The sequence below is a fragment of the Sphaeramia orbicularis genome, chromosome 12 (genome assembly GCF_902148855.1).
Source record: "Sphaeramia orbicularis chromosome 12, fSphaOr1.1, whole genome shotgun sequence".
In the NCBI taxonomy this organism is placed as follows: Eukaryota; Metazoa; Chordata; class Actinopteri; order Kurtiformes; family Apogonidae; genus Sphaeramia; species Sphaeramia orbicularis.
The window spans coordinates 22,056,440-22,069,214 of NC_043968.1; the positions used below are offsets into that span (position 1 = coordinate 22,056,440).

Below are 12,775 nucleotides of genomic sequence, written 5' to 3' on the forward strand. Positions count from 1 at the left end.
AAATTAGAGCAGCTAGGGCAAGTTGAAGGTCCATCGCTGGGAAATAATTCAACATGTTGTTGTTTTCCTGTACTGGTGCGTGGTTGTGATGTAAGCCAGTGATGAAAAAGCAGTTTTGCGTTTTCAATCCTTTAGATGGTGACATGAGAGTGGAGTGTTTTTAAGATTTTCACTCAGGAACATGGTTTCTCTTTTTTGCGTTTTCAACCCCCAAAAACGCTGTTGCCATCTAAACAAAAGGCACATCTGATAGAATATTTTGTTGTTTTCACCTGAGAACGCTGTTGTGTAAACTGGGCCTTAGCCTTCACGATTAACTCAGCAATATTCCCCAGAGTGAGCCTCTTGGCAAACAGATACCTGTGTATTCCTGCCACCAGCTCACCCTAAAAACATGCTTTGGGCTTTAATAGCAGTACTCTGTTCTGCCACAACATCACGTCCAGACATCTCTCCGGCAAAAAAAAATGTAATAAGGATATAAATTATGCACACCGGCTTAGATAAGTGACATATCACCGATGTTTACATTTCTACTTTTTAATCCAGATCTTGCCCTCTACAACATTTTTTTTTCTTATTTACCTGGTGGAGCCTTTATAACTCAATTGCATTTCTATGTTGGTTGTACCTCTACAAACATTTGAGAAGTTTGATTATTGTACAGGTACATGAGTTAGATGAGATAGTAAACAGAGGTTTTAATTTTGGGGAGCCGTGGCCTAAAAGGTTGGAGAGTCAGCTTGTGGCGGAGGGGTTGACAGTTCGATTCCCAGGACTGGTAGAGAGTTGTTGTCTGACATGCCCATGAGCACGTCACTCAACCCCCCCCCCCCCAGTTTTCTCTCTAGCTGCCTGAAATGGCAAGTCCACTGCTCCTAGTCTGTGGTGTGTTCCCTCATGTTCTAGTGATGGGTCAAATGCAGAGGCTCAATTTCAGTGTGTGTTATGTGTTTGCATGTTAACTATATGCAGACAAAATAAAAGACTCCTCTTCTTATAGTATTAGAATTAAATTACGAGAAAAGCTGACCTGAAAAGCTCTGTTGTTTTAAGGCACATACAGCCAACAGAAATACGTATGCTAAGTTGATTCTCCTGTCAGTGGTACTGGTTTGGATCTGGACTTTGTTCCTAGGTGCCTTCAGTGACAGTCCACTGCTCTGAGTGTGCTAGGATGTGTTAAATCCACAGCTTGGATTTATCTATGGGGGCAAATACAGTGAACTGTTAGGTAGTTTGAGATTCTTGAACTATATTCAAAAGTTTAACAGGTGACTCATTTCTGTTTAGTCTTCAGCCATATTAGGATACTCTGTATTACCAAATTTTATCTCAGTATGGAGAACAATATTGTGATTTTTTTTTTCCCAAATTGCTCAGCTCTACTTTAAATTTAATATGAACATCTGACATTATACCATTTCCTCTTGTCTCTTGAATGCCCACATATCTTTGTATATTAGGGTGAGGTAGGTTTGGTCCTGTATGTGGTTCAACATGAGTCCATCCTGCTGTAGAAGGAAAGGCCTGTCAACCATAATGTCCATAATGCTGAAACACTACATTTAAACTGGTTTTTACCACCAGTGCTGCTCCTTCTCTACTGACTTATAAATAGGCACTGTGACAGCAAAAATACAGGATATCTATAACTAAACCATAGGCCATAACAGTAAACATCAGATACTATATTATTACTCTTAATATGTGCACTTATAAATCCTTACACTCCATATGCAGTTACACATGGAGTCTCTATCTTCCCTTTATTTGCTGTGAGCAGCCAATCATCTCCTTTTGTGCACTGAGTTGTGGGTGAACAGCGTTCATGAACGCGCACACAAAAATGAAGCCTTATTAGTAGAGGTGTTGAAATGTAACATATAATTGAATTCTGTTGAGAACAGAATAGTCACATCTCTACTTGTAAAACACTGCAGGATTTCTCAAATCACACAGAAATTGGTAATGAAAAGAAATATTTTTTTTAAATCAAATAATAATAAAATAGTAAACTCAGATTTTACTGTGATGCTTGTGTTCATTGGTTAAAAAAATGTGCTGTAATATATAAAACTGAGGATGTGATATGTTAAGATGCACGATGAATCATTATGCATTTAAATAGTTGAAAGATATGGAATCCTGAGGCTGGTGAAGATTCACACCTCTACTTATTAGACTTATTTCTTCCACTCTTGCTGTCTAAAACCACCAAATAATCATAACAGTGTAGGTTTAATATGTATAGAGCACAGGTAGTGTTACATGTACCTGTGGCCCTGCAGGATCTGTCAGGTGGAGTTATTCCTCATGCAAAGAATGACCAAAAAAAAAAAAGACTCTCACTCAGCCAAAGAGTGGGAAGAGAAGCAGTCGGGCTAGATGGCTCCACATGATGAGATGTTGAGGAAGGAGTCACAGCACATCAACTCTCGCTGAAACCACTGAGTCACATTTATCCTGACTGCAACCATTCCGATAATGCACACACATTAGGCCACTCTCCATCCCTCATCATTCAGTTTCCTCTTTTTTTTTACATTCCTCTGTGGATCTCTGTGGGTGTGAGAGTGTGTGAGTCTGTGTGAACACGGGAGGCGCTCCTTACTTTCCACAATCACTTTCTACACTTCACTTCAGCATGCATGTGAATTCCCCCTTCCCTGTCTCCTTAGTTTTCAGACAGAGGGTGGCTGCGTGATATGTTCATGACAAATGACTTGTAAACTCGCATTAGCTTCAGGAGGAGAGAACGGAGCGGCGGCGCCACAACATCCCTCCGATTCGTCAATTCATGCAGTGACAAATTAGGAAGATGTGGGAAAGATGGAGCCAATTTTCAGGAGGATGGTAAGAGCTTTGGATGGAGGTGTGTGGTGCATTTGTGTGAGTCCAGCTGTGGGACGGACTGGTGGGAGATGGTATCAGAATACCTCTGAGGGGTAGAGAAAGAAGAGTGGGAGTGAGGGATAGCAGAGGAAACGAGTAAACGGCCCGTGAAGCCAGATGGATAAGAGGGATGGAGGAGGAAGAGGGGATGGGATGAAGACCGCGGCAGATGACGGGAGGAGGTGACAGAGAGACATGAAGGAACAGAGAGGAAACAAAAAGATGTGGACCTATTGACATATTTGTTTTTCTTATCTGTTCCTTCTCCCTGCTTTCTCTTTGCATATATATATATATGTCTTTTAAATCCTTACTTCTACTTGCCCATCTTGCATTCTTAAATTTTAAGTTTTTGAAAGAAAAATCTTTGCAAAGAGGCAAATCTAGTCCAATAACTTACATTGGTGTAATCTTTTGTACATATAAATCATATATCATTACAACTCCCCTGTTTTGCTCTGAGATTTAGATCCATTAAAGCTGATGCACAAATAATCAGGCAGACAGACGGAACCCATAAAGAATGGGTAGCACCCCAAGGTAGTGGAGGTGCTCATAGGGGTGTTGGTTGTTTCAGTGGGTGGTAATCCACGGGCCATAAAGCTGCGCCAGCTTGGCATCACCATGACAACGAGGGGACCATAACAGGCACTGTCCCACAACTCCTGCAGGGGAATGGAGCATGTGGAGGAGGTGGCTGGTGTGAAACTGTGTGTTTGCGCGTGTCATCCAGCTACATGCAGAGCCTGTCAACTAATTGGGGAGGAAAAGGGTGTTCAGATGAACAAGGGAGAAAGAAAAGAAAAGGGGAGGAAATGATGGAGGAAGGACAGGAAGGATGGAGGAAGAGGCTGGTGAAGAGTGCTCAAAAGTGAGAAGACAGGATGGGAAGGATAATAGATGTAAAGGAGAAGAGGGGAGCAGACAGTGCAGAGGGGGAACACACGGAGCCTCCAGCTGGAGACCCTCTGTGCTGTAGGAACACACCCCGAGGCTCACACACACACACACACACGCACACACACACACACACACACACACACACACACTTGTATCACCTCGTGTGCCCATTACACCAGCCAGGGCCAGCCGGTGAATCTGAATAAAATCATTCCTTTTTTCATCCCTCCCTGCGTCAGTCTCCCTCCATCCATCGTCACCTCTTCCTTCTTTTTTTACATGTCCCCTTTTGTTCTTCCACTCCCCCCTCTCCTCCCCCTCCTCTTCTTCCTCCTCTCCCATTTCCACCTCCTTCTCTGTCCACCTCAGGCAGCTCTCTGTGGCCTGAGCAATAAACTCAGGGGACCTGGCTATCACAGCAAACCAATTACCCAGCACTGGGGAGACACACGCACACACACTCAAACAGTGGCCTCGGGGACCTGTCACTAAAACACACACACACACACACACACACACACACACACACACAAAGCTCATCGTGGACCACCTACACCACCTTCACACACACTCATGCATCTGCTCTTAAAACAGGAACAGCAGAAGTTATTTTGTGGTAATTATAATTTAACAATAGGAACAAAACTGTTGCCTGTTTTGCAGGGTGGTAGCAGGTCTGATTTTAGTCGGAAGATAAATATTGCCAACCACAAATAGCCACATGGTCTGCAATAAGGCACACAGCAGCTACACACAACACACATGACAACACCCACGCTTTTTACTTTTCATGTAGACGCAGTGCCGTAGACACAACAGAGTTATCATGATTCACCACTGTATTATCTACAAAAGCTGCATTTTTCTCTGTGTCTCAATATTGCACGCTGCAATATTATGTGACCGGTGATCACATTAACTATCGATGACTGGAGAGAAGCTCGACAGCTGGACAGACAACACCAACAATCACCGCCTTTATAATGCTATTATACGTCTTTTAATTCCATAAGTATTTACATATTTATATATCATTAAAACTGTAAAATGTTCCTGTTGGAGTCTACATGTCCCACTTCATTTATAATATCACTCATAACACGTTTACAGAGTGAAAAAGGTCTTTTCACGTCCCGTTCTGCACAGCTCAGTGTGTCGTGGTTTCATGCAGGTGAACAGTTGTGACTAACGCTTTCCTCCGACACTAAGGCATCTATTTCTGCTCTCGAATAATTCTCCCAGCTGGAGAAGTCAGGTTAGTTTAATATCTGTAATAAGCAAATTTAATAAGTGCATGCTAAGATTTCAGGGAGTAGTATTTAATGCAGACGTGGCTTAACTCAAGTCATAGGTGTCTATTTTCTGAGTGATACTCTACGTATTAGGGGGGTTTTGATAATGTGTGAGAGAACTGAAAAATCTTTTCTAAAATGTTGAACATCATTAACCTTGTAGCATTAATACCTAAGTCATATATTTTTCAAGTCATAACCAAAGATGAAAAATGAAGCAGCAGTATTAGGAGAGTAAAGTTACGCAGATATCACAATTTGCCTAGAAATATGACTTAAGCAATTATGCTATAAGGCTAATGAATATTGTTTTTGTGAGTGTGTAACCCATGCATACTGAAAACAGTAGTAGTGATATGGTGTATTTTCTGATTTAATTTAGTTATTTATAAAAAAAAAAAAAAGCTGGGCTGTATTTTGGTTAACCTGTCTGTTGGGTTACGAGGGGTTGGACTGTTTTACCAGAGAAATATGTTTAATCTGATGCTCAGTGCAAAAAACAGAAAGACAGAAAAACGCTGAAAGGTGAGGCCAGACTATTTTTTAAATCGGATCAGAACCATGTGTTTACCGTGCAGTGCAGCGGTACAGGATACTCACCAGGGGGAGCCGTAGATTCTGAAGCCTCGCACGGTGACCTCTGAGTCCTGCAGGTAGATGCAGTTGGTGAGCAGAGACTGAACATTCTCATAGTTCTCCGGCTTGAGCTTGGAAGCTGAGGGGAAGTAGTAAAAGTCCTGCTTGATCAGGTCGGCCATAAACTCCTGGTCGAAGGTCAACTCGTGGTTCCCAGCGATTACTATCTTGATGTCGTAGGGCAAGGTACCTGGGGGAGGGGACAAGAGGAGAGAAGGGAGAGAAAGGTGAACATTGTAGGAAGATGGAAAAGAATATGAAAGAGGGGGGGAAGGGGGAGGGTGATGGAGAAGACGGGAGTGACAACGATTAACGCATGAGTCCAAATTTGATGAAGGTAATAAAACGAGAGGGGTCAATTTATAGAAAAGAAGGAGGAAGATATAAAAGAGATGAGAAGGGAAGATAAGGATCAGTGAGGAGGTGATATAAAATTGAAGGAGACGTCAGGACGTGGTGAGGGGGCACGGGGAAACAGGTGAAGAGGAGGAGCAGCAAGCGACAGACAGATTGGGGAGGGACAAGAAGGAGAGGAAAACCCGAGAACGATATGAAACACATCCCAGACGGCTTGGCATTCAAATGCGACAAGGCTTTCTCATTGTTTTCTCTTCCAGTTCTAGCAAATCTGTACATCTGTCTTAGCTTCCCTCCATCAGTCAAGGTCTCAACCCAGTGCACTGCTGTCTTCTGTTTATGAAAGCATAGCTGAACGCATCCGTCAGGGAATCTTTATCTGGAGGGTGGAACAATGAGGAGGGAAAGCCGAAAGAGTGATCACTGTGAAGTTTGCGATGCAGAATATTAAACATTTAGCGATAACGACTGCTGCGCCATCTTTTCCCCTTTCCCTCTCATCATCCGCCTCTAATCAAACCCGAACTCCTTCAAATCCTCCCAATCTCTCCAGTCTCAATGGCTTTAATTGGCTATTCAGAGCTTGGCGCAGCAGGGCGTGCAATCGATTGGCGCCCATCAAACCCAACAGTGGCTGGCCCTTCACGAATCTACATGATGTTTTCAAAGATGTGCTGAGGAAACAGAGAGCCAACATCTGGGGGTCTGCTTTGTCAGGTAGAGCGGCTGACGGAGAGTTCAATCACCGTGCTTTTTTTTTTTTTTTTTATTACTGCCAGGGCGCGCAGCTGAGTTGTCGGTTTGTGTGTCAGCATGTGTGTTTGTGACTGACTTTCTTGTGTGTGTGTGCGTTTTGCATGCATCTGTGCATGAACGTGTCATGTTAGTGAAAAGGAGTAATTAAACTGAGCTTTAGAAGAGGCTGACAGCCCAACGACGGCTCTGTCATAACAGCCAATCACAGTCCGGTGACAGAAAGAGAGAAAGACTAGGGGGGATAGAGGGAGGGAGAGGAAAGAGAGGGACAGAAATACTTTAGGAAGCCCAAAAATCCTTGAGTGTGAAGGAGGAATAATAACTAGATGAAAGCAGCTGTCAAAGAGTGCCCATCTCGGCAGTTTGGGCCCGGGCCGCCCCCTCTACTCAACACAGCTCCTATTTGTTTGGCAGAAGGGCTTGTGTTTAGTTGTCAAGCAGACACCAAAAAAGACCTGCAAATGAGGGGCTGCACCTTCACAAAGGCAAACGGACACACACGCCGGCTGCACAATCAAAAGATGTTTTCGTCAGACTGTGGCATTAGAAGTAGAGCTACTTCACTTCTTGGATAAACTGAGGTTGAAGGAACGCTTCGCTCATCATCATCATCATCTTCAATGCAATTCTCAGGCACCACTGGGCACACAGGATCTTCATTTCACTCAGATTATTAAAGGTAATGGGGCTGTCTTCTTCGAGAAAACACAATACTTAAAATCGCATTTACAAAAGCAGTGAAGTTGTTGGACCTCTGTAGTCCCTCTAGTATATTTTTTTCCACAAATACTGGAAAAAGTAACAGATAAAGAAATACAGATAGAATCACATTTCAAGTTTTCACAATGCACTTCTGGCCACGAAAATGTGCACCAAAGTGGAAAAATGTTACTCTGCACACATGGAATTAGATATGTTACTAAGCGTACACATAACACTCTTACGGCCACCATAACTAAATTGTACAAGAAACAAACATAATGTTCACTTACTATGGCTAAAGCTGTACACATTAATATTATGGGGTGTGTGGGCCCTGTTCTAAAACCCAACAATGAATCGTCATCTATTTATACATGCAGCAGACACAATAAAGATTCTTCTGCCAAACACAGACTCTCTTTTGACTCTGTTTTGGTCTCCATGAGTAAAATGACTAAAAGTCTGGCTCTTCAATGCCCGTCTGTGTTCAACTCCAAGGTTTTCATTCCATTCTGAAGGAAACTAAAGCTGGTCTGTGGACAGAAAGCCATATTCTGTGCACATTTGGGATTTTGGTTTATATCAATAAAATTGACTTGATTTGTACTGTGGTTCCTTTGGTTTATAGCATTGTTGTTTGACTGACCTGTGCATTTTTTGTATAATACTGGAATAATCACACTCAATATTTGGACATTAAATAGTTTCAACAGAGGCCAAACAACTGATGAAGTTAACCTCATGTCCTGAAATTAACCGTTTCACGATTTCTGTCAAATCTTAAAAAACAGTAACACTAATTTTCCAACTGACTTATAATGCAATGCTTTCTCTAATATAGTGTATTAAAAGGGTCATATTTTGCTAAACCCACTCTTATTAGTCTTTGGTTCATTTATTTGTGTATTTGGACCCTAATAGTTCAAAAAGTTTGAATTTGAACCCTCCAAGTGCTGCAAAGTTATCTTTATATTAATGTTGCCAAAAATCGAGTGGATTTCTATAAATTGTTTTAATTCCTGCTTAATTTGTTGCATCTATAACTAGTTACGTCACAACATTTCCACATATAAGGTCAAGACTTCCAATGAACATTTCTTAGAGTACGCCATAATTGTTTGTCAGCAGCAGCGGTTGTAGTCCATACTGAAAATATGTCTAAACTTTGAGCCGATTACCTAAAATGTTCAGTTGTTGATTGAACAGGACAGAGCAGCACACCAAACAACCTGGAGGGGTTGGTGCTCATTTGCATTTAAAGGGCCAGTGCTCAAAACGACCTTTCTGGTGTCATTACTCAGAAATAAGGTTGAAGATGGACCTGTGGAGTTGAATTAATGACGAATTCAGACCCAAGCATAGCATTTACAGTTTATGTAGACCACAGGGAAATTTTTTCAAATGCATAATTCCATTAAAAAAAAGCAAAATATCACTCCTTTAACACAACTTGCCCCAGTCTTGTTTATACATTATTAACTGTAAGAGCATGTCAATTGACTTTAAATATTTCCAGGAAAAAAATATTGTCTTATTTTGTTACATTCCGTTGGAGCAGCTCATTCTGTGTACATGTTGTGATGGCAGTAGAAACCATGAAGCACTGATTGCTGCTGGATAGGTGCAGTTTTTTTCATTAGAATTAGCTGCCTGCTGAAAATCCGGCTGTTGAAAGTACTGAGACTGATTCCACTTCAAAGCGTCTGCGGGGGTGACTAACTATTTTCTCTGTTTGTCACTATTAGACACCCCTTTAACATTACATGGAGGCATTTGATCCAATGTGGTGAAATATTAAGTGAAGCTTAAAAATGAGTCAGAGGAGTTAGTTAATAATCTACCTATCCATTTTTTTTTTTTTTTATCATACACAGTAAATGCTTTATTACATCTCATGCCTGTCTTTACAAACTGCACGCATATTCTTTCACACATTTTTTCACGAGACATTTTTTTTCTGCAGCCTTAAGAGACTACGATAGTTTCGAGAAGCAAAGCCTGCCAAGAAAAGAGCCAAGCGATCCTCCCTGTATGGGGGCAGCATCTACCTGGAGATATGTTTTTGGGGTTTTTTTTTGCATCTTATTTTAGTCAACAGTATAAAGTGATTGATGAAACCTGGACTGACTTGAGAATGCATGCATAGCAGAAATGCATAGAGTTTGTGAAAAATAAAAAACATAAGGTCAAATAGAAGCTGTAAAATATGTGGCATCATTGTTTTTTTATGTAGTGTGCATGCTTCAGGTCAGGTCAGGACTATTTTCAATAAGGTGCAATGCGTCATCTGATATTGTGCCTTCATCTGGAAAAATAAATAAATATACACGTTAAGCTGCTGCAGTAATGAGGAGGATGAGATCATCAGCTAAATGCCTAAAACTCAAACATCAAAAATAAGTAATGAAAATGGATATCTGTGTGTGAGTGTGTGTGTAAGCCTGAGGGAGACAGACAGCAAAGAAACAAGGCGCTCATAAATTTTAGAACAAATAAACACTATCTGTGTCTTCTCAGAAATTCTGCAACGTGAGCAGTTTTTCACCCATGAAGTTTGACGGCCAACTGTAAACTGAGAGAAATAAATCACAGAGAGAAATATAAAACTCTACCAGCTGGAGACAAATACCCCCCATCCTCACTCACACATACACACACACAAGTTAGAGGAATTTAATTTCAATTTCATGGATGAATTTTACAAAGTTTCCCCTGGAAAAAAGCTGCAAAAATACAAGTTGTGAATACCAAGAAGCTGAACACGGCATCATTGTGACTAAAAGCCGCCAGTATGTGCATCTCTTTTTTGTATGAATTCACTGTTCCAGGCAAGTGCCGTCAATATGAAAAAGATAAAACTAAAAAAAAACCCCACCTCTATTCAACAATACAGTCTCTTATTGTGCACGTCCACAAAGAACAAATCAATCGCACAAAGACAATTTCTTCATCAAATGAGAATGAATTTGTTGCTTTTCTGACAAAAGACAGAAAAGAAAAAAAAGGAGAGGATGTGGGTGGAAGTAAGTGTGTGCAGGGGGGCATCTAAACATTGAGGGCGACACTCCCTCAACAACTGGGGCCGCTCTTTGTCGCCCTGCCATCTTTTGTTTTTCAATTCAAAAGGCTGGTTTTAAGTAACAAATAGATTTAATTTGTCTGTGAGTGAATCAGCGGCGGTGCTGCTGGGCGGGCGTCTGCCGCATGTTCTACCGCATCAAACAACAAAAAAGAAACAAAAAAAAAAAAAAAATGAAAAAGAAAAAAAAAAACAAAGTCAGCATCTGAGTGAAGGGTGGGGGGGGGGCTGCAACAAAGATATGAGGAAAACAAGGGCCGGCTCTGACTGAAAGTGAGGCTGCATTCAGGAATGGAAACAGCTGGACCTCAGTCTTTCCTTCTGTCCCTTCATCCCCTTTATTCCTCTCTGGTTCTTTTTCAATCCCTCTCCGCTGAGTATCTTTGCTCTTTTGTCAAACCGCCTGCCCCCCCTCCAGTCAAACACATCCCAGATCTGCTGTCTGTCCTGCATCCTCCCATGAGCTCCACAAGGCGGTGTGTCACTACGAGTGCAAATGTGTGTGAAAAGTGCCATGTGCAGCCTGCAGGTACCTACATGATCCTGGTGAATGAGGCTAATGTTTGTGCGAATGTGTGGGTCTATATGTGTGTGGACCCCCATCTTCGCCACAGGAAATCTTCCGGAGTTCGGCCACCATTGTTCCAACGCTGCAATGGGTGGTCTGCTCTTTGAAGAGGAAAATCCCTGCTCTGCCCAAAGCTCTGGCATGTACAGGGGGATTACTGCCCATTGTGTGTGCATGTGTGCGTGAACACTTGTAGGTTTTTATGTGCATTGACAAAAAAAAAATGCCCCGCCTGCCAAGTCAAAGTTAATTCTTAAGTGTGTGTGTGTGTGTGTGTGTGTAGATACCAAAAGCTAGTAGCCAAATTGCGCTGCCAAATAACTTAATACCAAAGTGTGTGTGTGTATATGTGTGTGTCTGGGAAGTCTAGAAGTGTGTGTACAGTTGCAGAATATAGTGGCCAAATATTTCCTGCCAACTCAAAATGATTAAATTAATATGAGAGTGTGTATGTGTGTGTGTGTGTATAAGAAGCAACAGCCAAAACTTCCACTGAAGAAGAAATAAAGGAATAATCAGGATTATTATTATTCCTTCATTTTATATGAACCATTTTTTTGGTTTTTGCATTAATATGTGCAAAATGTTAAAAAATAAATAAATAAATAAAAAATAAAATAAGTTATAAGGATTACGTGCGTGTTTGTGTTTTAAAGTTTTGGTCTATTTTATTTAACTGACAATGACTAATTACATGCTGAAGGTTTTCCGTTTAGGGAAAATCTGCTGAACAACTTGTACCACTCAGTGCTATTTGTTCTGTTTCCATTTCACACAGTATATTTTTTCTACTGCCAGGGGTCTCACTATCATAGATGTAGTGTGAGTTCACTGGAGTTGTTTTGACCACCAGACGTGCGACTCAGGCAGAAATCATGTTTATCATGTTTTCTTCACATTGCATTTATGACATGAAGCCAAATGAAACAGGACATGAAACTGATTAAATTTATGGATGTCTCTGAATTTGATCATTGGTGGAAGTGTTTGAATAACACAGGCTTGTCATTTTTAGATTATTTAATGTTATATATTCCAGCTTTAAAGGGGTCATATTTTGCTAAACCCACTTTTATTAGTCTTTGGTACATTTATTTGTGTATTTGGAACCTAATAGTTCAAAAAGTTTGAATTTGAACTCTCCTGGCACTGCTAAGCTCTCTTTATTTTCATTTTGGCAAAAATCGAGTGGATTTCTACAACCTGTTTTAATTCCTCCTTAATTTGTTGGGTATATAAAAAGTTATGTCACGACATTTGCACATATAACGTCAAGACTTCTCATGAACATTTCTCAGAGTATGCCATAATTGTTCGTCTGCAGCAGCGGTTGTAGTCCGTACTGAAAATATGTCTAAACTTCAAGCCAATTACCTAAAATGTTCAATTGTTGGTTGTATTAATGAACACAAGTGGCTGAACGGAACAGAGAAGCATGGTCAACAACCTGGAGGGGGTGGGGCGTGAAGTGGCTCATATGCATTTAAAGGGCCAGTGCTCAAAATGAGCTTTCTGGTGTCATTACTCAGAAATAGGGTTGAAGATGGACCTGTGGAGTTGAATTAATGAAGAATTCAGACCCAAGCAAAG

At 41.1% G+C, this 12,775-nt stretch overlaps 1 protein-coding gene across 1 annotated transcript in view; it reads right to left on the reverse strand.

Moving 5' to 3' along the window:
* Positions 1–12,775, reverse strand: part of mpped1 (metallophosphoesterase domain containing 1) — an 87,360-nt gene that overhangs the window by 43,115 nt on the left and 31,470 nt on the right. Inside the window, exon 4 of the mRNA XM_030148269.1 lies at positions 5,688–5,913. Within this exon, the coding sequence (XP_030004129.1) occupies positions 5,688–5,913 (226 nt within the window). The remainder of the gene's footprint in view (positions 1–5,687; positions 5,914–12,775) is intronic.